This window comes from Copadichromis virginalis, linkage group LG13 (genome assembly GCF_057382275.1).
Source record: "Copadichromis virginalis isolate Kocher_CV1m ecotype Utaka linkage group LG13, C_Virginalis_male_GT1.1, whole genome shotgun sequence".
Taxonomy (NCBI): domain Eukaryota; kingdom Metazoa; phylum Chordata; class Actinopteri; order Cichliformes; family Cichlidae; genus Copadichromis; species Copadichromis virginalis.
The window spans coordinates 827,680-851,633 of record NC_140630.1 but is presented as its reverse complement, the minus strand read 5'-3'; the positions used below and the strand labels follow the sequence as shown (position 1 = coordinate 851,633).

General features: G+C 43.9%; 1 protein-coding gene across 1 annotated transcript; it reads left to right on the top strand.

The window, feature by feature from the left end:
• Nucleotides 1-1,193: 1,193 nt before the first annotated feature.
• On the top strand, nucleotides 1,194-8,255 carry vax1 (ventral anterior homeobox 1). Its single transcript, XM_085476785.1, has 3 exons — nucleotides 1,194-2,171; nucleotides 3,253-3,440; nucleotides 5,886-8,255. The coding sequence occupies exons 1-3, from the start codon at nucleotides 1,958-1,960 to the stop codon at nucleotides 6,426-6,428; spliced, it is 945 nt and encodes a 314-aa protein (XP_085332911.1). The 5' UTR covers nucleotides 1,194-1,957; the 3' UTR covers nucleotides 6,429-8,255.
• Nucleotides 8,256-23,954: the final 15,699 nt, after the last annotated feature.

Here is a 23,954-nt window from a genome sequence, read left to right as displayed (position 1 = left end):
TCTCGATCTGGACTAATAAAAGACGGAAGGAAAAGATCTACAAATGAAAATCAGATTGTTCCGATTTTGCAGAACTGCAATGTGTTTGCAAATTATTATTAATTACTTACATTATTTAAAATACAGTCTTGTTGACTGACTACTGGACAATGTGTTGTGCTACATACGTTACCTGCTTTCTCGGGTTTTTTGGACGCTGAACAGTTGCTATTTTTGAGAATGTGTAAAACTCCCCTCTTAGCCATTGTATGAAGCTGAGAGGCCAAGACCATGCATCCTCAATCAATTTCCCAGGCTGTAGTTCTGCAACCCAGCTTGCAAAACCCAGGTCCCCTTTAGTCGCTCCCTTTTCATCCTCCTTTTACCTTTGTCAAACAATGGATCCTTCCCTATTTCACACTGAATCCCCCAAACACTGTGTGAATAAAGTTAGTCCAACATGCGGCCCTAAACCCACCCTGAGACTGCTGCGGGCAGCCACACTCACAGAATTGTGTGTTAATAGTCCAATTAGATAATTGCCATCTTTCACTCCTTTTCCTCTCTGTTTCCCATAAAGGCATGAATGGCACTCAGGGAGGGGGGCAGCCTGAAGAGGGCTTCTGGCCAGCTAAGGTGACAAGAAGGGCCAGAGAATGTTCCTTGCACTAGCCCGCTGGTTTGAATTGAATCTTTGTGGCCTAATCAATGGTCTTATTGGATTACTGGCCACTGCTGTGTTCAGAGATATTGTTTCACTGACAATGAAAACAGCAAAGAGTTGGTGGCTGGGTGGGTGGGTAGTGGGTTGGAAGGCGAGTGGTGGAGAGAGGTAGGGGCCATTTCAGGGGTATGCGTGCATGAGAGAGAGCGTAGGCAGCCGAAGCACTAATGACAAGTTTTGTTCCCCTTTTTTGTCTCCTTCAAATATGCAGGTTAAGATTGCGAGAGCTGAAGATGGCTTTTAGGGTGCAATCATTTGAATACTGAAGGACCTCGCTGGGCTTTTCTCTTTGACCGAATCACATGATGACACAGGAAACTTAAACACAATTCTCATTTAAGAGGAGCCCAGCATTGTTGTGGTGATCCGGCTGGCTAAGTCATCATTGCCTTCATAAATTTTGCTATGTGTGGATTTTTTCATTACCCTTTGTTAGCTATCTCTCTCACACTCTGTCTCCCTCTCTGGCTCACTCCCAGTTTCTCTTGCCTACAACAGCGTAGTGACAAGATCTGCACGTTGCAGAATTCCACTGATTGGAGAGAAAGCCAACGGGAAAAATGAGATCAAAGTTCACTGACAGGCTGCAGCAACAAGGTACGCTGTAAAAAGTCAGTGGGACAAAATAACCAGCCGCGTTCTGGCACCGGAAGAACGACGTGTCCGGGAACTTTTTTGGGCTCCGGTCGACTCGTACCTCTGCGATTGTGTGCGGGAGGCTTGGTTGCGAGACAAGACCAATCATTTGTCTTGATACCCTGCACTGAGAGCAGGCAAACTGAGGGGGACGGAACGAACAAACCCCTCTATCAAGACCTGATCTATTTCCCCAAACAATTTTGTGTATTCATGAGGTTACGCAAATGTGGAGGCAGCAAAATTACCGTAATCAATTGAAACAGGCAGTGCGCATCCATGGCTCTGATTATTTGGAGATCATCTATCAGCCTGATGGCTGTGTAACGAGGAAAGGGGGGCATTGAATTACTATTGAGATTTACTGAGAAGTCCATGATCATTGGGCAAGGGAGTTTGGTCAGTGATAATAGGACTCCTTGGTCTGGCGGCGGCGGAAGTATTTCTCCAAACATTAGATAGCTGACTCTGCACTGCTGAAAGGTGCTGTTTTGAAACTAAAACCCATAGTGTCCGGACAGGCTGGTGAGCTGCATTCTCCATAATCTCCTTTTCCCCCCACCTGACAAAGGAAAATCAGAGGTGGACGAGCGGCGGCTCTAAGAGGATAAACTGAGCATGGAGGTCAGATACAACCAAGAGACTGAAGGGATGGTGCTGAAGAATGGACTAAAGGAGGGGAAAGATGGCAAGGACTCCCAGGGCAGCCTGACCAAAAGCTTCCTCAAGGACCAGCAGGACTCCTTTGCCCCCTCCGGGACCGTGGACACTTGTGACAAGAACAGAGGGAGCACAGGAGACCCAGACTACTGTCGGAGAATACTTGTTCGAGGTAATGTTCGTCCTTTGATTTCTAAGCTGTTATCAGTCTGTCGCACTCAGATGCATTTGACAAATTTGAAAAATGAGATTATCTTGAAAAAAAGTTGTAAAACAAGCTCCGTAATGTCACAGTGTGGTCGTTTAGTTCATTAAGAGGACGCCGACCGCTCATCAGCCTTTGTAGATCGGAAGCACTTTACTGAACTTTAAGCCTAACACCAGAAGGTTTTTCTTTTTTAAAATATAGTTTGATAAACTCACTTCTTCTTATTTTATTGCTCCAGGATTAAAAATGGAAGAGAACTGAATTATCTGCTGTGTTACATGCACATGCTTTTTTAAGACAATGACAATTAATATTTTAACATTAATTATTGCAACGATTTTAGGATTTGCTGTTAAAATAAGCAGATTTAAATGTGCCTTCCCAGGTATATCCCCTATATTTTCAGAGTTATAAAGATGAGTAATCAGAGGGAAAATACGCACACACTTTGTTATTATTGCTATTTAACATCAACAAATGATGCATCGCATTAAATGCATGAGAGAACAGCTAAGAGTGTCACTGTGTGTTTTCTGTCACGAGTGTTGGAAAACAAATAATAAATATAATACCTACACAAAACCACTTGTTTAATAAATGTAAAAAAGCACATTAAGGTTTTCAATTAAAATATTTTACTCTATAAATAAAATTATACAACAATTATTTATTCATTTTTTCACAGCATAATCTGAAATAATAGAAAACATAAGCAGACTGTAAAGATATGTTTTATTCTTTTGTCTTTTGTGCAGGGTCGTGTGAATGAAAAATAAATAGGCTCACTTTGATTTAATGTTTTTTATTATAAACTTAAATTAAATGTTCAGTTTTCTGCAAAGCATTTCACAGTCACACTGATGAAAAGAAATCATTTGGAGTACGTCACACTTCAATGTTACTCCGAATGCACCTCCACTCCTGTGGCTTTATGAAATATGATTCTAGTAATAATAAATCAAATTATATTAATAACTGAGATGATGTCAAATCTGTCTTCATTGTGTCCTGTTGCCTCTGTGAATTATTTTGCTGCTTGTTGCAGATGCTAAAGGCTCCATAAGAGAAATCATCCTGCCCAAAGGTTTGGACTTGGACCGGCCGAAGCGTACCCGCACCTCCTTCACTGCAGAGCAGCTCTACCGTTTAGAGATGGAGTTTCAGAGGTGTCAGTATGTGGTTGGAAGGGAACGCACAGAATTGGCCCGTCAGCTCAACCTCTCTGAAACTCAGGTATGCACCCAGCAACGCCGCCATGGATTTAAACAAAGTGTCTTTATGCACTGAACCATCAGCTTTTTCCTGTTAGCGTTTCAGCACGTAGGAAGGTGGATGTAACCACATAATTAAATTAATTTCAGTTCATTTTCAAGCACATGAAATTATAACATTAATTATGACTCAGAGGCCATTTACTGTTTATTTAAGTTGGAATTTTTTTGTGTTTTAAGGAGATATTTTTACACATAATTACACTTTGATTGTGAAACATGATTTTCATGCTGGTCACTGGTTTGCATGCTTCATGGAAAAAAATCTTCAACCCACAGTAACCATTAAAAATCATATCTAAGCAGTTGTAACTTACTGTTTTAGAGAGACCCCAAAAACATTTGATTTGAGCTTCTAATAAAAAATGAAATTCAAATAGAGCAATCCTGTGTTTACTGTCTGACTGAGATGTGTGCTGGCCGTAGGAAAGCTCACGATTTGTCTTCATGCTGTACGTGTGGGGTCAGCACAGGTTCATGTAGTGGGTGAACTGTGTTTGCTCTTTGTACCAGATTCCACAGCGAGTCACTCCGGCGATCCCAGCCTGTTTCAGCGCCTGTGGCTCGTCTCTGGGATTTTTAACACCGGTGCTGTCGGGACCTCAGTTTGCACTTTGTGTTAATGTGGTTTTTGCCACAGCTGAATGAACTTGACCTTGAGAAAAGGCCGGCAAGAGGTCATAATTAGACACAACTAACAGCAACGGCTGTGCATATTTTAACCTAGCTGTGTGTTAACATTTTAAATGTTTTACATTTTCATTAGAGCAACACAACCACTGTTCCCCACGCGCAACTATTCATTTTCTCATATAAACGTCAGACAGAAAACGAACTTATCAATGCTTAGTTTTCTGGAATGAGACTCGGCTGTGTGCAGCAGTTTGAAGCTCCAGTTTCACATCTTTGCACTGAGTCCACTCAGGACACCACCTTGTTCAGTCTTTATGTTGTGGACGGAGATTATTGGACAGAGCAGTGGCGTTTCTTCACTTTGTGTAAAGAATTAACCCACAGACTATAGCGAGGAGGGAAAGTATTCACGTGTGGAGTAGCACCAGGACTGAGCTGGGCGCTTGCTGATGATTGGTACGTGTATATTTTGCTCCTTACTAAAATAGTCTCATGTTTCGGCTACATTTCATATTTTAAATTATACGGCTTATTAAAACGGAACTATTAAAATGTCACATTAAATAAAATGATGGATAAAAGAAATGTAAATATAATAAAAATGGACGAAAGGCGTAATTTATTGTGAAAGTACAACAGCGAGCCTATATTAAGCACCGTGAGGTAAATATAAATACATAAATAAATAAATACATAAATATTTATTTATTACATAAACATTTTATTTAATAAATCATAAATCAAAATGAATTAAAAATGGAATACTTGCTAGTTTAACCAGTTACAGCAGTAATATCCTCAGGCATGGAAATACATTTTTCCTGCTGCAGATTTCACTTTCACAGTTTTCAATAAATCTCTAAAATGTTAGAAATATATTTTATTATGACTAATTTATTTAATTCAAATTAAGTTGAACATTTTCTGTTCATCACATATTATTTTTAAGGGGCAAAAAGTGTCACTGTCAAATATTACATTTAAGATTTCTTTCATTTGTCTGAGGATATTTCGCGAAGTTTCGCCTTCATTTCCAGGGTCGGTGAATCCTGTGGTGGTAATAAAAGAAGTCGCTGAAGTCATTGCAGTTAATTATCCCCACTCTGAGTGAAGATACAGAGAAACAAGTATGGAGCAGGTTTACTGTGAATGTGGTATTCAGGCTTTTGTTTCCATAGAAATATGTTGAGATTTTAAGCTCTTAATGTTAATAGGAGGCTATTTTAAAGAACACAAATGCTGACGAGTCACGTTCAGAATTGAGCAGCTGGTTATTAATCTTTGTGGGTCATTTATTTTCCAATAAATAACATCGCAGCGCAGCAGTCAAACATAATGGGCAGATTCCCATGTTTTTGTTCACCGATGGCTCTGTTGGGTCGTGTGTGGTTTGTGCCACGTTTGACTGAATCACCTGTCGGTTAGTCTGCATGACTGAATGGAGTCACTGTATTTTGTGGTCATTGTCTGTGCTTATTAAAATGTCTGCACTTATATGGCTGTTACACTTTAGCACGGCTGTAACGCTGCATCTGCACGGGGGAAGGGAAGGCAGCTGCCGCTGTACTCTGTGCAGACGAGCTGTTTTAGACTTCACACAGCAGATATCAGTGAATATTAGTCTTTCTTTCATTTTATACCAGCACACAATATTTATATATTCATGCACAGGATTTGGATCTGTGAGCATGCGCTCTACGTATAGCACAGCCATAGAGGAACTGCATATGATTATTATTTCTCAGAAGGCTCTCTCTTTTGTGTTTGAATCTAGGTGAAAGTCTGGTTCCAGAACCGCCGTACTAAGCAGAAGAAGGACCAGGGGAAGGACTCTGAGCTGCGTTCGGTAGTTTCAGAAACAGCAGCCACCTGCAGTGTCCTCAGACTGCTGGAGCAGGGCCGGCTGCTGACGCCTCCCGGCCTGCCGGGCCTCCTGCCTCATTGCGGCGGCGGCACTCTGGGCTCTGCCCTGCGGCCGCCCTCCATGGCCATGGCCAGCAACGGCAGCAGTAGCAGCAGCAGTAGTGGAGGAAGCACCGGCACAGCAGGCGGCAGCCCCCCGCTACCCGCCGTCACCAGCTCAGGGACAGTGGCAAGCTTGCAAAGCTCACCGGCAGCTCACAGCCTTTTCAGCTTCCCTATGCCCTCCTTACTCAGTGGCGTCGCCACCCGCATTTCCTCCAACCCCCTCTCCATGGCGGGCTCCCTGGCTGGAAACCTGCAGGAACTTTCTGCTCGCTACCTGAGTTCCTCTGCCTTTGAGCCTTACTCGCGGACCAATGGCAAAGAATCCATGGACAAGAAAATCCTGGAATAATGTTTTTACATAGACGGAGTCCTGTTTCCTCAGGACACGTGCCGGTTATTTTCCTTGGCTGTTATTGTCATTTTCTGGTTTCGAGCTGTCTCTTCATCTGTCTGTGTCATGTTTTGTAGCAGTTCATGTATTCCAGTTGCGCATCTGGCGCCTTGTACAAGGAAGCAAACATAAGCTCGTCTTAACAAAGAAAAGGTGGCAGTGGGGAGATTTTGCACAAGAAGTTCATAAAGGACTTTATAAAAGAGAATTAGAGAGATATACACTGGGAGAGTACTAACAGATGTCTTTCTGTTAATAAACAAATATTTAGTCCAAAAACCAACTATATACTGAAGCGCGTAGAGAATACAGCTGCTACTGTGGTGCATACAGGCTACGGCAGGGCGCTGAAGACTGGTGACGAGAACTGTAAAGTTATGGTGATGTTGTTGAACTGTGTTCTTTGATTGTGATGGGTAGGTGCGTGTCAGAGCAGTGAGTAGATATAGACAAACAACATGAGACGTCAAACACCTGAGCAGCAGTTTGTGTCATCCTGATAATTCAGCGCTTTTAAAATTTTACCTTAGCAAGGCCAATTTCCTGAAATAGAATTAAAGAAGGGGTCGAGTGTGCGATTACAGGCCAGAGTGAAACCCAGGCGATCAGAGATGCAGATGTGTCATAAGAGCATCTTTTGTAAATCTGTATTATCTTTGAACCAAAACAGAATCCCGAACAATGTCGTCATACAGCATGAGAGCTGTTCACACACACACACACACACATATATATAAGTGTGTGTGTGACTGTAATTCCACTACGAGTTCTCCAGGTTCTGGTGTACAGTTTCTGTTGCGTGTTGGAGCTGAGCACAGGTACGAGCTACTGAAAGGGAGAAAAGGCTTTTCAGCTGAAACTGTTTGCTTTGTTAAACGCTACAAGGTAACAGCTTTTTCAATCATTAAGACAACCTTTCCTGTGCAAAATTTCTTAAATCCACAGCCTTCAGAAAAGATTAAGGCCGATGATTCTTGTGGAGACTGAATGAAATTATTGTAGTACTCAAGTACTGGAAATGCAAAATGTACCTTAAAGTTGTTATTTTATTGTAAATTATTTACTTCTGTAATTAATAGATTATTAGTATATCTGGAAAATAATGAATGAATGAATGTATTAGCAGGGTTGAGGATTCAATCAAAAGCTCTTTGGTGCTGTTGTTGTGAAATATCTTGAAATTTGTGAAACGTGTGGTTCAAATGTTGATATATATTATGTATACGGCTGCAGACAAAGACAAGTGTGTTTTTTTCTTCCATACATGTTGCTATAAATTAAGTTATGATAAATCTCATGACTGTCATACCTCCTCTACACGCGCCTGATGTGATGCTTGCTGATGTTGTTCCCACTCATCCTTTGACTGGAGGGAACAAAAGCTATGAAGCAACACAGTGGACTAACGTGTTGCAGTGACAGTGTAATTTTATTAGGGCTGTACAGCTATTTATATAAGCAAACGTTTTATTAATTTTGTACAAAAGATATCAGAAACAGTAGAAAAAACTGCCTTTTTTCCTTTTTCCAAACTCTAAAACAATGAAATCAACAAAGGCCGGAGCAGACGGCGGAGGCAGGATCTTCTTGCTGTGAGGCAGCAGTGCTAACCACCGTCCCACCATGCTGCCCCGGCTCCTACGTTCTCCCTGTGGGTTCTCTCCGGGATAATGGTGCCAGTTCAGTTCAGACATTCGTTTCACTTTTCACAAATGTGAGTTTCTGTATTTTCTGACTAAAATCTACACAACAAAAGGAAACAGTTGACTAGAGCGTTCGTTTCCACATCTGGTTCGCCCTTTTGTTTTCCTGTGAACTCGAAACAATAACCTTTAGGGCTAGCAGCCAGTATCCTGTTTTTCACCTGCTCCACCAACTAATGAGTCGGCTGGACGGGAGAGCTGCAGCGTTCACCCAGTCCTCCAAACACACTTTAACAAACTCCTCCTAAAAGTTTCTCTCAGTCTAATTTCAAGTTATTTTCAGTAAATTTGAAGAAAACAAAATTTGCATAGAATCGTGTTTTTAGTCATTTAACACATTTGCATAAATGAATATTAGAAATAAAAGGAAAACTTCCAAAGACCTCTTGTAATCATTGGTCTCGCTCTCTGTTAGTGAAAACACGGCTAAAACGTCTTGAACCTCGACAACTGTCGATAGCAATGAAGACTCATAATAATATAACGGTCGTGTTTTATAATTTAACGTTAACATAGCAGCACACAGTGGCGGTTTGTCAGACGACTCTGAGAACTCTTAGTTTGTTTGTTCTCTTCTGAGTTCAGCCCTGCTTGTTTCTGCAGAACAATAACACCAGACATGTAAAACTGAGGCTTTTTGTTCGCAGAGCCAAAGAAACCAATCCTTCCCACTGTGTCTTGGGAATCTCTCCAGAGGAAAAAATAAAGGTTACATTTATGCCTCCTATGCCTCTCAACCCCATTCTGGAGGCCCCCATCCATTCTCTCCCTTCACCCTTAGTCCAATTAGAAGAAGGTCGGGGAGGTTTTTGTAAGTGTGCTGGGTTGTTGAAGGGGTATCTGTGTTTTTCATGTGCAGACCACCAACATATTTTCTCTCATTACATCGTCCTGTCTTTAAACTCAGGTCTTAGGAGATGACAGAAAGCCTACATTCTGTCCAGTATTCAGTATCTGTATTTCGCCCTCGGTTAAGCTAGTACGTCCCACTATTCATCACTCACTGAAGACAAAAACAACAGCCCCCGGTTGCTTTTCAGGCTGGCGAAGAGTCAGAGCACTAGCCAAATATTTCTATAACATTAACTCGTAATGACTCCTTGAATTTCTTTACAAATAAAATTTTAAATTATTCCTACCTGTCCCACAGACGTATCATTAAGTACAACTTTAAAACTATTCATATTTATTTAGACTTTTTTCTCTCTGATTGATGTTCCTCAGTTAACCTCAATTAATACTTCCTCCCAACCATCTGCATGTCTGAAGCACATTTCAACATAATCACTCAAACGGTAAATGGTCTGTATTTGTATCGCGCTTTACACATCCAGTCATCCACCCATTCACACACTGGTGATGGCAGCTACATTGTAGCCACAGCCACCCTGGGGCGCACTGACAGAGGCGAGGCTGCCGGACACTGGCGCCACCGGGCCCTCTGACCACCACCAGTAGGCAAAGGGTGAAGTGTCTCGCCCAAGGACACAATGACCGAGACTGTCCGAGGCGGGGATCGAACCGGCAACCTTCCAATTACAAGACGAACGTCCAACTCTTGAGCCACGATCGCCCCTGAAGTCCAAAGAAATCCTACCATTAATTAATGCTTTGATTTTAAATATGATCAATCTATCTCTGTTATTGAGGGGTACGCACCACAAGCCTTTAGGTGGCAGTAAATAAAACAATATTTAAAACGCCAGCCTTGGACCCAGCTGTCTAACTGATCATCTGAAGAGGAATGGCTCATTCAGAATTCATCACGGTATAGAAACAGCAGCAGTGAAGGTGAAACATGATCTTCTGATGGCCACCATGCTGGCCTTGCTCCAGCATCTGTGTTACAGGACAGGTAAAACGATCCCTCGTTAAACTCGGAGCAGGGGTTTCCTGAGTCTGGATATGTTCGTGTGGCGTCTTGCCAAACCACTTCAATCTACGTAACGTCAAGTTGAGCGCTGTGATTAAGTTGCACTTCTTCAGTTTTTTCAATTTATTTCAATTCCATTCACTTTTAATGTCATAGAACCAAAGCACAAAATTGCCTGGAGGTGCTTTAGAGCAGCGGTCCCCAACCTTTTTCACACCACGGACCGGTTTATGCCCAACAATATTTTCACTGACCGGCCTTTAAGGTGTCGCGGATAAATACAACAAAATAAAACCAGTACCGGTGCCGAAAAAAAGAAGATTTATTCATAACACACGTGGAAAGACCCAGGAAAACCGAGTTAACGATAAAATCAATAACAAAATAACGCTGAAAACCGATAAAAACCCTGAAAACTAAACATTTCACACCTGAGCCTCAACTCTCGCGGCCCGGTACCAAACGACTCACGGACCGGTACCGGTCCGAGGCCCGGGGGTTCGGGACCGCTGCTTTAGAGCCTACAATAACAGAAAATCCCAGCAATCACATGACCCCCTAGGAACCAACACTTGGCAACCGTGGGAAGGAAAAACTCCCTGAGCCGCCAGCTGGGGGTGAGGGGAGGATACAGGACAAAAACACACTGTGTAGAGAGATTAATAATAACTAATGATTAAATGCATTTGTTGTTGTTAAAAAGCTGAGTGGAGAAAAAACATGCATCATGGAAAGCCCCAGCAGAGACTAGGCCTATTGCAGCATAACTATGGAAGGACTCGGGTCACCTGATCCAGTCCTGACTATATGCTTTAGACAAAAAGAAAGTTTCAAACTCAGTGTTGAAAGCAGAGAGGCTGTATGTCTCCCAATGTCTCCTGAATCCAAGCTGGGAGCTGATTCCACAGAAGAGGGGCCTGAAAAAGTCGAGTAAGCCAGCATTCTGAGAGTGAAGTGCTCTATTAGTGCAATATGGTACTATGGGGTCTTTAAGACAGGCTTGCGCATTATTATTGAAGAGCTTGTGTGTGAGGAGAAGGATGTAATTTCTTGATTTAACAGGAGCAGCCAATATGGGAGAGATATGCTATCAGTACTCTTGCTATAATCAACAGAAGGCTTTTTAGGTCATTTTTAGGTCGTTGTTAGGGCAGCCTGCTAATAATGAATTGCAGCTGTAGAGCCTAGAAGGAATAAATGCACTTTTCAGGCATCACTCTATGGCTACGTTCACTCTGCAGGCGAAAGCGCATCAAATCCGATTTTTCTGACCCTCTGCGACCCATCTATCCCATCATGGTGTGACAGTGTGAACGGCACAAATCCCATATCTTCAAATCCGACCGGGGTCACCGTCGTATGTGGTGCTGAATCAGATACATATCTGATGTTTCAGAAAGCGGCTGCTGTTTGATGGTCATCTCGCATTAAATCCGTCTTTTACGTCACTGACACAAGACAGACGCTAATTATCGGCGCCGGAGAAGACATCACGAACGCTTCCTGGACATCCGGTGAAACTGTTGGGAAAACAACGCTGGAGAAACGTGAACATTTTCTTTGTTCTGTATAATCTGCAGATTCTGACAGAAATCTGCAGCTATCCTTCGAAGCACCGCTCCGCTAAAACAGCAATAAGGATAATTATTAGGTTATTTACATTATTATGTCAATAACAAAATAACTTAAAGCAAAAATTGGGAAACGTAAAGTCTGAAGTCTTTATATTAAGGCCATCAGTCAAACATACTGTTGCTCTGGGTCTAAACAGAGCGCGTTGTGTGTGACGTCTTATTTTGCGCATGCGGCCGCTTTGAGCGTTCACACTAGAGCGCGTTTGCTGTCGCATTTTATTTGTGGTGTGAACAAGCAGACAAAAAAATCAAAAAATCTGAATTGAGCATTAAGACCTGCAGAGTGAACGTAGCCTAAGATACGACATAAGATAAGATAAGACTTTATTGATCCCACAGCGGAGAAATTCTTGCTGTAGACTGGTTTTTCTTATTTCAAAGATAATGTGCAAATGGAAGTCCTACATGTTTCTTTAATATGCACAATGAATGACATACCCTGGTAACAAACAATTCACAGCGTTACTGGAGGCCGAGGTAATGCCATCCAGAGTAAGAATCTGCTTAGATACCATATTTCTAAGCTTTTCAGGGCCGAGTACAATAACCTCAGTTTGATCTGAATTAAGAAGCAGAAAGTTAGCGGCCATCCAGGTCTTTATGTCTTTAAGACATTCCTGCAGTTTAACTCATTGGTGTGTGTTATCTGGCTTCATGGACAGATAGAGCTGGGTGTCATCTGCATAGCAGTGTAAATGTATGCTATGTCTTCTAATGATGCTGCCTAAGGGAAGCATGTATAATGTAAACAGAATTGGTCCTAGCACTGAACCCTGTGGAACTCCATAATTAACCTCAGTGTGTGAAGAGGACTCTCCATTTACATGCACAAACTGGAGTCTATTAGATAGATATGATACAAACCACTGCAGTGCAGTGCCTGTAATACCTACAGCATGTTCTAATCGCTCTAATAGGATATTGTGGTCGACAGTATCGAACGCTGCACTGAGGTCTAGCAGGACAAGCACAGAGATGAGTCCACTGTCAGAGGCCATAAGAAGATCATTTGTAACCTTCACTAAAGCTGTTTCTGTGCTGTGATGAGCTCTGAAACCTGACTGAAACTCTTCAAATGAACCATCCCTGTCAGTCAGCTGTTTTACAACTACTCTTTCAAAAGCTTCTGAGATAAGAGGAAGATTGAAGATTGGCCTAAAATTAGCCAAGGAGGTCAAGTGATGGACTATAATTTCACAGGAGCAGCAGCAAGCCCATGTCCAAGCCTTGTTACAGCAGCCGCAGTTAGCCTGCTCCTCGCTCAGACTGACCCAGAGCCACAGCTAGAGCAACCAGAGACAACCTTGTACCCTGTGCAGCCCCCGCTCCACCCGAGCCAGCAGTCACCGGTCCAGCAGAGCGAGAGGTCATCACTCCGTCATGTGATCCCACATCGCCTGAACCAGAGATATTGTAAATGATGCCCTACCAGTGCTGGGGAGTAACAGAATACAGGCCTGGACAAAATTCTTGGTACCCTTCAGTCACTGAAAGAAAAACTCATAATGCTCACAGAAATAACGTTAATCTGACAAAAGTATAAATAAATACAAATTCGATGAATGTTTACCAATGAAAGTCAGACATTGCTTTTCAACCATGCTTCAATTATTTAAAAAAAAAATGAATGAAACAGGCCTGGACAAAAGTGATGGTACCCACAACTTAATATTTTGTTGCACAACCTTTTTAAGGCAATCACTGCAATCAAACGATTCCTGTAACCGTCAATGAGACTTCTGCACCTCAGCAGGTATTTTGGTCCACTCCTCATGAGCAAACTGCTCCAGTTGTTTCCGGTTTGAAGACCACCTTTTCCAGACGGCATGTTTCCGCTCCTTTCACAGATGCTCAATAGGATTGAGGTCAGCGCTCATGGAAGGCCACTTTAAAATAGTTCAATGTTTCCCTCTTAGCCATTCTTGGGTGTTTCTGTGTGTTTTGGGTCATTGTCCTGTTGTAAGACCCCTGACCTGCGACTGAGACCAAGCTATCTGACACTGGCCTGCACATTTCTCTCTAGAATACCTTGATAGTCTTGAGATTTCCTTGTACCCCTCACAGATTCAAGACACCCAGTGCCAGATGCAGCAAAGCAGCCCCAGAACATAGCCGAGCCTCCTCCATGTTTCACAGTAGGGACAGTGTTCTTTTCTTGATAGGCTTCATTTGTCTGTCTGTGAACAGCTGATGTGCTTTGGCAAAAAGTTCAATTCTGGTCTCATCTGTCCACGGGACATTCTCCCAGAAGCTTTGTGGCTTGTCAACATGTAGTTTGGCATATTCCAGTCTGGCTTTTTTATGATTTCTTTTCAACAATGGTGTCCTCCTCGGTCGTCTGCCATGTAGTACAAACAACGACGGATGGTGCGATCTGACACTGATGCTTTCTCTGCTCCATGTTCGGTGTAACTGTAACTTCGGTCGTTGCTGTGCTTTTTGGAAGTCGAATTTCCCAGAGGAACCCACCCGAGGGATTAATAAAGTTCTATCTTATCTTATCTTATCTTATCTTATGTTGAGTGTGGTACACACCATGTCACCAAACAACACAGTGACTACCTGGAGCCCTATCCGGTTGTTCAGTGATGACGCGACGAATCCTACTTCCGGGTCTAAAGTAGTCTGCGTTTAATATGGCATTTGTGTTGTTAACATGTTTAATGTTATGTATTTTCTTCTATTTGATCTCAAAAAGCTCCTAAAACAATCAGCGATCACTGTTGACCTCCCTCGGCTTTTATTACCGCTAATCATTTATTTAAGCTCAGTTTTTAAAACCTTAGGATGTAACTACAGCCCAGCCCATGCAGCAGTATATGAATGACTAACCTCGTATTGTGGATGGATTATCTCAGTTGTTCTCCTGGCTGAAGTTTGGTCCGTTTACAGCATCCTGCCATGCGATTACATTTGTTCCTGACCACCGAGAACACTCACGTTAACTTTTATCAAGTGGAAAAAAAGTTAGCTTGTTTATATTATGCTAACATAGCTGTGTCGCTAGCGGTCACGTAGCACATCATTATATACCAGCTAGCCAAACTTCAGTAACCCTACAAACGTCACTGCTGTTTAGTTTTCTGTCTTCATTTATGTTGGAAGTGATAGCAGAGCTGTACGTTTTAATTTGTTTCCAAAACCCCGCAGTCAGGACATGCTATATTGTATTCAGATAGAAGCTAGCGAGCTAACTCCCTGCTAACTTCTAACTCCGTTAAATGTCATAAATTCCGTTTTCATGGATGCCTGGATGTTAAACTCAATTGTTACACCTGGTAGAGCAGAACGCTGATCATTTTTATTAAAGATGAAAGAATTTAGACAGTTTTTCAACTCTCAGTAATGCCATAGTGATCGTTTGATATATGGACCTGCAGCGGAGTTTAGACCCAGACATGGCTAGTGACGTCAGACTGAACAACCGGATATATAGGCCCACTGACTGATTACAAGATTGTAGACACCTGTGATGCTGATTAGTGGACACACCTTGGATTAACGCGTCCCTTTGGTCACATTGTCTGTGAAGGTTCTCAGTCATCCAGGTCATCGTAGAAAGCACAACATCCCGGTGTATTTCAGACCCAGCAACACGCTCAGACAAAATATGGTTCACCCGAAAGACAAAACGCCAAAACACAGACTTAACAATGTGGTGTATGCTGTACAGTGCAGCGAGGAATGCCCAGACCTCTACATTGGAGAGACCAAACAGCCACTTCACAAGCGCATGGCACAACACAGAAGAGCCACCTCCACAGGACAAGACTCAGCAGTCCATCTGCATCTTAAGGATAAAGGACACTCTTTCGAGGATGCCAATGTTCACATTTTGGACAGAGAGGACAGATGGTTTGAAAGAGGAGTGAAAGAAGCATCTATGTCCACTGTGAGCGACCATCTTTGAACAGAGGCGGGGGTTTACGACACCAACTCTCTGCCATCTATAATCCAGTTTTGAGATCCTTCCCAGACGCCTTAACGCCCACTCACATCCTGGGCCATCTGACCTCAGGAATTCACATGATAAGGTGGGGCCAGGTTTCACAATGAACACACCCGAAACTCTGGCTGATCCACGCCCAGTTTCACACCTTGGCTCATGTGATTAGAGGATCATCAGGGGGTCCTTTTGTCCCTCTGTGGGGGGTCACTCCCACTAGGTTTATATCTGGGACTCTCCACCATTTGACCTTAGAACTGAAGAAGCTTCTCGGATGAGAGGTGAAACGTCTTCAAGTAACTTAAAGAAGTCCAGACGCTTTTCTTTGCAAGCTCCTTTGACTTTGGTCACATTATTTTCAGTATTTTCTAGGGGTACCATCATTTTTGTCCAGGCCTGTTTCATGCATTTATTTTTTAAATAATTCCCTTGAAGCATGATTGAAAAGCAATGTCTGACTTTCACTGGTAAATATTTATAGAATTTTTATTTATTATTACTTTGTGACCATTGTGAGTTTTTCTTTCATTGACCGAATGGTACCAACAATTTTGTCGAATAGTTTCTACACGAGATCGCTGCAAAAAGTGCAGCCTTACCTAATGTCCACCTACTGTTACTAATTTATATTAAGATTTTAACATCTGGTTGGTGTTGGTGTGGAGAGTAACCTACAGTAATAGTAATAAATCACACAGCAATAGGACATTCATGTAGTTGGAAAAAGCTTGATAATATATTAAATAATCCAGAGTAATCAGAATACATTACTCTCACTGATTAACGTAATGGAATATGTTACAAAATACATTTTGGGGCATGTATTTTCCCAAGCTCCCAGCCTTCCTGCTGGCTGGTGCTGCTCCACTGGAACCCATGGTTCTCGGGCAGCGCAGACCAGAGGGTCCCTCTCTGCTAGAGCTTGGATTTTAGGTCCAGATTTTCCAAACCATGACATATAAGTAATAGTTTAATTTCTAACACCTTAAAGTTCACCTCAGTGCAGCGATACCACTGCTCACAATATTTCACTACAGAGATTATAAAAGACTAAAGGTATTAAAAGTATTTCAAGTGGTTTAAATTATATTTTTCTAATAGGCTCCAATTTGTTTGCACACTTGAGTTTAATCGTGTCATTCCACAGGTCTGTGCTGGGATCAGATTATACCTGCTCCCCTTAAGTAGCATTATTAGACGGTTATCGTCCATCGCTATAACGTGGTTCACCTTTCGCAGCCTTGCCCTTTCAGGGATATTTTTTGGTGCAATTTTGCGTGTTTTTCTTTTCTTTTCTTTTTTTTTTTTTACAGCGCATTGTGTTCTGCGTCCTGATTGGCTGTAGACCATTGTCAGTCTCCTCCATGCTGTGTCTCCTGTACAGCACAGAATGCGTTCAGCTTGTCAAATTTACATAAATCTTTGCTAGCAGTGTGACTCTGGAGTGCTGCACTGTAATTTTCTCCCCAACAAACACAACACTGTAGATGAAACATTTTACACCGTCAGTGGTAACCGCGGCTGCCTTTGGTTTCATCCTATAATCCATCCATCTTCATCCGCTTTATCCGAGGCCGGGTCGCGGGGGCAGCAGCCTAAGCAAAGAGGCCCAGACCTCCCTCTCCCCAGCCACCTCCTCCAGCTTATCCGGGGGAACACCAAGGCGTTCCCAGGCCAGCCGAGAGATATAATCTCTCCAGCGTGTCCTGGGTCTGCCCCGGGGCCTCCTCCCGGTGGGACATGCCTGGAACACCTCACCCAGGAGGCACCCAGGGGGCATCCTTGTCAGATGCCCGAACCACCTCAGCTGGCTCCTTTCGATGTGGAGGAGCAGCTGCTCTACTCTGAGCCCCTCCCGGATGGCCGAACTTCTCACCCTATAATACTGGACTTATTTTGCTATGAAGGTTTGAACTTTGAGAGTTTAAATAAGAGAGAAAAGTGTGAAAATGTTCATGCCTGTCTGAGCAAAGTGTATAAAGTGTGTAGTGAGGGGTTTTACAGCCTTAAAACATCCATAATAATTGTTAAATATAAAGCTGGCTACTTTGTGGATTTCACCTATCGCAGGTTATTTTTAGAACATAACTACTGCGATAAACGAGGGACCACTGTATCACACAATTTCATTGCTATGCAGACGATACCCAGCTTTAATAAAGGCAGACAAACACGGGTTAATTAAATTCCAGGAACGTCTTAAAGACATTCCAGAGCCAGATGACCTAATTTCTTACTTCTAAATTTAGACAAAATGGAGGTTTTATCAGTTGCAGCCCTAAACATCTTAGAAACATGGTGTCTAACCAGGTACCAAGATGCTGCAGTGAGAGTACTGACAGGGACTAGAAAGAGAGAGCAGGTTTCCTTTCTTCCAGACTGGCCTCTCTTCATAAGCTCCCAGGTTAATACAGGATCAAATTTAAAAACCTTCTCTCCACATACAAGGCCTTGAACAAGGCCCCAGTTTCTTTTAAATGGGAGGCAGAGCCTTCAGCTTTCAGGCATCTCTTCAGTGGGAGACAGACACTCCTGCTGTGAAGCTGACTGTAGCACCGTCTGTGTTTACACCCGTCACTCAGGTGCCAGAGGACAGCCGGCGACACTGCCTCACTTGGATGTATTCTCATTAGCAAAAAAGTAATCTCCAGAAAGAGAGGGACACAAAAGGGAGTTTCATCTGAAGAAAGAGACTGAGGCACCATTTCTCTAAGCTGTGTTTGGGTACAGAGCGATTTGGTAAGTTGCTCTGTGCTCATTAGCGGTGTAGACTTCACTATGGGCAATAATATTACAGCCTGGTCTACCTGTTGGAGCGTGCTTACTTTTGCCTTGATGGTAATGATGGCATTGTGAAAACCATGTTTTTCTAATCTTTCCAGTGCCTTTACTACCATCCAACCACTTCTGCTAATTGAGAAGCTGCTCAGGATGGGTGTCACCACTTCTACTGTCTCCTGGATTGCTGTAATAAGGATGGGTAGGAATTGAAGTATGGGGAGCTGGCAAGGAACTTTGTGGTCCAGAAGAAATCACCTTCTTCGTAATGCAAGACAAAAGAGATGGTTGATAATTTCTGGAGGAAAGAAACTGCAACTAGGTCAGTCACCTTCATGGAGGAAACATGGACACCCGCCCTCTCACATCATCTATAATTGACTGAGACAGGACTCTTCCAGACACTAAACCAAGGCACAATGTACATTTCAATTCCTTTAATTTTAAATATATTTATATTGTCTATCCTGTAAAATAGTCAGATATCTATTCATATTAATGTACAGAATTCACCTGCTTGCTGCTACTACTGCACATTCACCCAGTGTATATACTATATGTGTATATATATATATATATATAAAAAAAAAACACCCAGCACGCCCCTGCGGGCGGTTTATCCTTCAAGCTCGGGTCCTCTACCAGAGGCCTGGGAGCTTGAGGGTCCTGCGCAGTATCTTAGCTGTTCCCAGGACTGCGCTCTTCTGGACAGAGATCTCCGATGTTATTCCCGGGATCTGCTGGAGCCACTCGCCTAGCTTGGGAGTCACCGCACCTAGTGCTCCGATTACCACGGGGACCACCATTACCTTCACCCTCCACATCCTCTCGAGCTCTTCTCTGAGCCCTTGGTATTTCTCCAGCTTCTCGTCTTCCTTCTTCCTGATATTGCTGTCATTCGGAACCGCTACATCGATCACTACAGCCGTCTTCTTCTGTTTGTCTACCACCACTATGTCCGGTTGGTTAGCCACCACCATTTTGTCCGTCTGTATCTGGAAGTCCCACAGGATCTTAGCTCGGTCATTCTCCACCACCCTTGGGGGCATCTCCCATTTTGACCTCGGGACTTCCAGGTTATACTCGGCACAGATGTTCCTGTACACTATGCCGGCCACTTGGTTATGGCGTTCCATGTATGCCTTGCCTGCTAGCATCTTGCACCCTGCTGTTATGTGCTGGATTGTCTCTGGGGCATCTTTACACAGCCTGCACCTGGGGTCTTGCCTGGTGTGATAGACCCCAGCCTCTATGGATCTTGTACTCAGAGCTTGTTCTTGTGCTGCCATGATTAGTGCGTCTGTGCTGTCTTTCAGTCCAGCTTTGTCCAGCCACTGGTAGGATTTCTGGATATCAGCCACCTCCTCTATCTTCCGGTGGTACATACCGTGCAGGGGCCTGTCCTTCCATGATGGTTCCTCGTCTCCCTCCTCTTTCTTGGGTTTCTGCTGCCTGAGGTATTCACTGAGCACTCGGTCAGTTGGGGCCATTTTCCCAATGTATTCTTGGATGTTCGTTGTCTCATCCTGGACTGTGGTGCTGACACTCACCAGTCCCCGGCCCCCTTCCTTCCGCTTAGCGTACAGCCTCAGGGTGCTGGACTTGGGGTGAAACCCTCCATGCATGGTAAGGAGCTTTCTTGTCTTTATGTCAGTGGTTTCTATCTCCTCCTTTGGCCAGCCTATTACCCCAGCAGGGTACCTGATCACGGGCAGGGCGTACGTGTTGATGGCCCGGATCTTGTTCTTACCATTCAGCTGACTCCTCAGGACTTGCCTGACCCTCTGCAGGTACTTGGTGGTTGCAGCCTTTCTAGCGGCCTCTTCATGGTTCCCATTTGCCTGCGGGATCCCCAGGTACTTGAAACTGTCCTCTATGTCTGCAATGTTGCCTTCTGGTAGTTCAATCCCCTCAGTTCTGACTACCTTCCCTCTCTTTGTTACCATCCGACTACACTTCTCCAGTCCGAACGACATTCCAATGTCATTGCTGTATAGCCTGGTAGTGTGGATCAGTGAATCGATGTCTCGTTCACTCTTGGCATACAGCTTGATGTCATCCATGTACAGGAGGTGGCTGACAACTGCTCCGTTCCGTAGTCGGTATCCGTAGCCAGTCTTGTTAATGATCTCACTGAGGGGGTTCAGGCCTATGCAGAACAGCAGTGGGGACAGAGCATCTCCTTGGTAGATCCCGCACTTGATGGTGACTTGTGCTATGGGCTTGGAGTTGGCCTCTAGTGTTGTACGCCACATCCCCATTGAGTTCCTGATGAAGGCTCTTAGGGTCCCATTGATCTTGTACAATTCTAGGCATTCCAGTATCCAGCTGTGGGGCATTGAGTCATAGGCCTTCTTGTAATCAATCCAGGCAGTGCACAGGTTGGTCAGTCTGGTCTTGCAGTCTCGGCTGACTGTTCTGTCTACCAGTAGCTGGTGTTTTGCGCCTCTGGTATTCTTGCCAATTCCTTTCTGTGTCCCACTCATGTATTGACCCATGTGCCTGTTCATCTTAGCCGATATGATGCCTGACAGGAGCTTCCATGTAGTACTGAGGCAGGTTATTGGTCGGTAGTTGGAGGGGACCGGTCCCTTCTTGGGGTCCTTGGGGATCAGGACCGTCCGACCTTCGGTTAGCCATTCCGGGTGTCTCTCGTTAACTAGCAGCTGGTTCATTTGTGCTGCCAGACGCTCGTGGAGTGCAGTCAGTTTCTTTAGCCAGTAGGCATGAACCATGTCGGGCCCTGGTGCTGTCCAACTCTTCATACTGGAGACCCTTTCTTGGATATCTGCCACTGTGATGGTTACTGGACCCTGTTCAGGGAGGTCGCTGTTGTCTGCCCTCAGATCCACTAGCCACTGAGCATTGCCGTTATGGGTTGCGTCCTTCTCCCATATGCTCTTCCAGTATTGCTCCGTCTCCAGCCTTGGTGGTGCTGTTCTCTTATTATTGTTCCCTTGCCACTGAGAGTACACCTTTGCTGGTTCTGTGGAGAACAGCTGGTTTATTCTCCTGCCTTCTATCTCTCTGGTGTACCTCCTCAAGCGGCTGGCCAAGGCTGTGAGTCTTTGCTTGGCAGTTTCCAAGGCCTCAGGTATGGACAGCTTGCTGTATTTCTTATGCACCTTCTTTGTCGCACCTTTCTGCAACTCCGTTAGTTGGCTAACCTCCCTCCGTGCTACTTTGATCTTGCCCTCTAGCCTCCTTCTCCATGGAGGGTACTGCCCCTTGTGGCTGTTCAACTTGTAGCCAAGCATCTCACTGATCACTGCTGCCGTATTGTAGATCAGCTTGTTAGTGTCGGTAATCGTGGTTGTAGGTATTGTCCGTAGTGCGGCATTAACATCATCTAGCAGACCTTCTGAGGGTACTTCACGTAATCTCGGTAACCGGCTACGGGGGATCCAGGTTTCAAGCTTGGCCATTATCCTATTTTTCAGGTCAGTTCCTCTCGCACTCAACGATCCTTCTCCTATCGCACTTGGGGCTATGTACCCAATCTCGGGTGGGGGTGATGATATCTCCCCCCTGACCTGGCGTCCTGACTCCTCCTTGCCGTAGCATTTGTGTTGTACCTCGTCAATCTCTAGCTGTGAGAGCAGTCCCTTCTTTCGAATGTTGGAACACTGAGCTACTAGTTGTTTCGCCGTCATTGTGGATGTTGGGTATCGAAGAATCCATAGGTCCGTCATCCTATTCATGTAGCCCCTTCTGCCGGGATTACTTGCGTAGTAGCAGTCCAACAACGCCCTGTTTTCGTCTCTTGCCCACTGATGCCTTCTTGTTCCAGTAGCCCACTTTTCGTCAGGGTGCCCTGGTTCCTCAACACCTGACGCGGACCTTGTTGATCCGGGCGACGTCCGAGCCGGCATGCCTTCATATTTATCTGTCTCGCTCATGTCTGCGGTAGGCTCGCTTTGCATAGGGGGTCTAGCTTTAGGACCCTTACTGGATACAGACGCCCCAGGCAGGAATCGAACTTGCGATCCTGGGTTCCAAAGGCGTGTAGTCAAATATATATATATATATATATATATATATAAAAGTTCTTCCTCTACACCCCCCCCCCCAATTTTTGCACATGTCGAGGAGCGTGTCAGGCTACATTTCACTGTGTGTTATACTTGTTCAACTATGCATGTGTGTGACAAATAATAAAGAACCTTGAACCTTGAACCTTGACAGGTACTTGACGTTTCATCTGAATGACAGACTGGACTGGAGGACCGACATGATGCTGTGTACTTTCTATCTATCTGGTTGAGCCTGCTGCTAGGTCCAGAAGGCACCCTTTACTCTCACTATGCACTCGCACTCACTACTCATGTTACTTGTGGTATACCACATAGTTCTACTGTAGGTCCTTTACTTTGGGCGATCGTGGCTCAAGAGTCGGCAGTTTGTCTTGTAATCAGAAGGCTGCCGGTTCAAGCCCCGGCTCCGACAGGCGTTGTGTCCTTGGGCAAGACACTTCACCCGTTGCCTACTGGTGGTGGTCAGAGGGCCCGGTGGCGCCAGTGTCCGGCAGCCTCGCCTCTGTCAGTGCGCCCCAGGGCAGCTGTGGTTACAATGTAGCTGCCATCACCAGTGTGTGAATGGGTGGATGACTGGATGTAGTGTAAAGTGCTTTGGGGTCCTTAGGGACTAGTAAAGCGCTATACAAATACAGGCCATTTACCATTTTTATCATTTTATCTATGTCAATGACATGTCTCAGGCTGTTTCTGCTGATTGTTTTCTTTATGTGGATGATTCTGCTCTTATAGTTAGTAGAAAAAAATCGTTTTAGGAATTAGAATTTGTTGGCCATCAGCTTGAAGAAAACAAACTTCCATGTAAAACATTAATAACAATATAAAACAATGATAGGACAATAAAAGAATTAAAACAATAACTAAGACTATTAAATGAGACCAAAATGCTTGGGTCATAGTGTGTTAAAAGCCAGGGCATAAAAATGTGTCTTTAGTAGTGATTTAAAGTGATCAAGTGTTTGTGCAGATCTAACATTTAGAGGAAAACTATTCCAAAGTCTGGGACCTGCCACAGAGAAGGCTCCATCGCCACGAGATTTGAGATTAGTCCGTGGGATGGACAGCAGTCATTTTGACCTAGACCTCATGTTTTTTCCTGGAGCATAAACAGAAAGGAGCTCAGACAGGTAAGAAGAGCTTGGGCGTTAAGTGACTTAAAAACAAAAAGTCAAAGTTGAAATTGGATCCTGTAGGCGACAGGAAGCCAGTGTAGAGAAGCCAAAACTGGAGTTATACTGTATGCTCTCTCTGTTTGGTACCAGTTAGCAGGCGAGCAGCTGCATTTTGGACCATCTGAAGATGATGAATGGAGGCCTGGTCGAGACCAAAATACAATGAATTGCAGTAGAATCAAGAATCAGATCAAACAATGATAGGTGAACATATACAAATCATGTACACGGCCTAGAAACAAATCGGGAAAAGAAATGCCTGAAAAGAAAAAAAAACATCTACACAAACCAAACCGAATAAAAAAGAAAAACACAATATCCCAAGGAGTATCTAACAATGGACA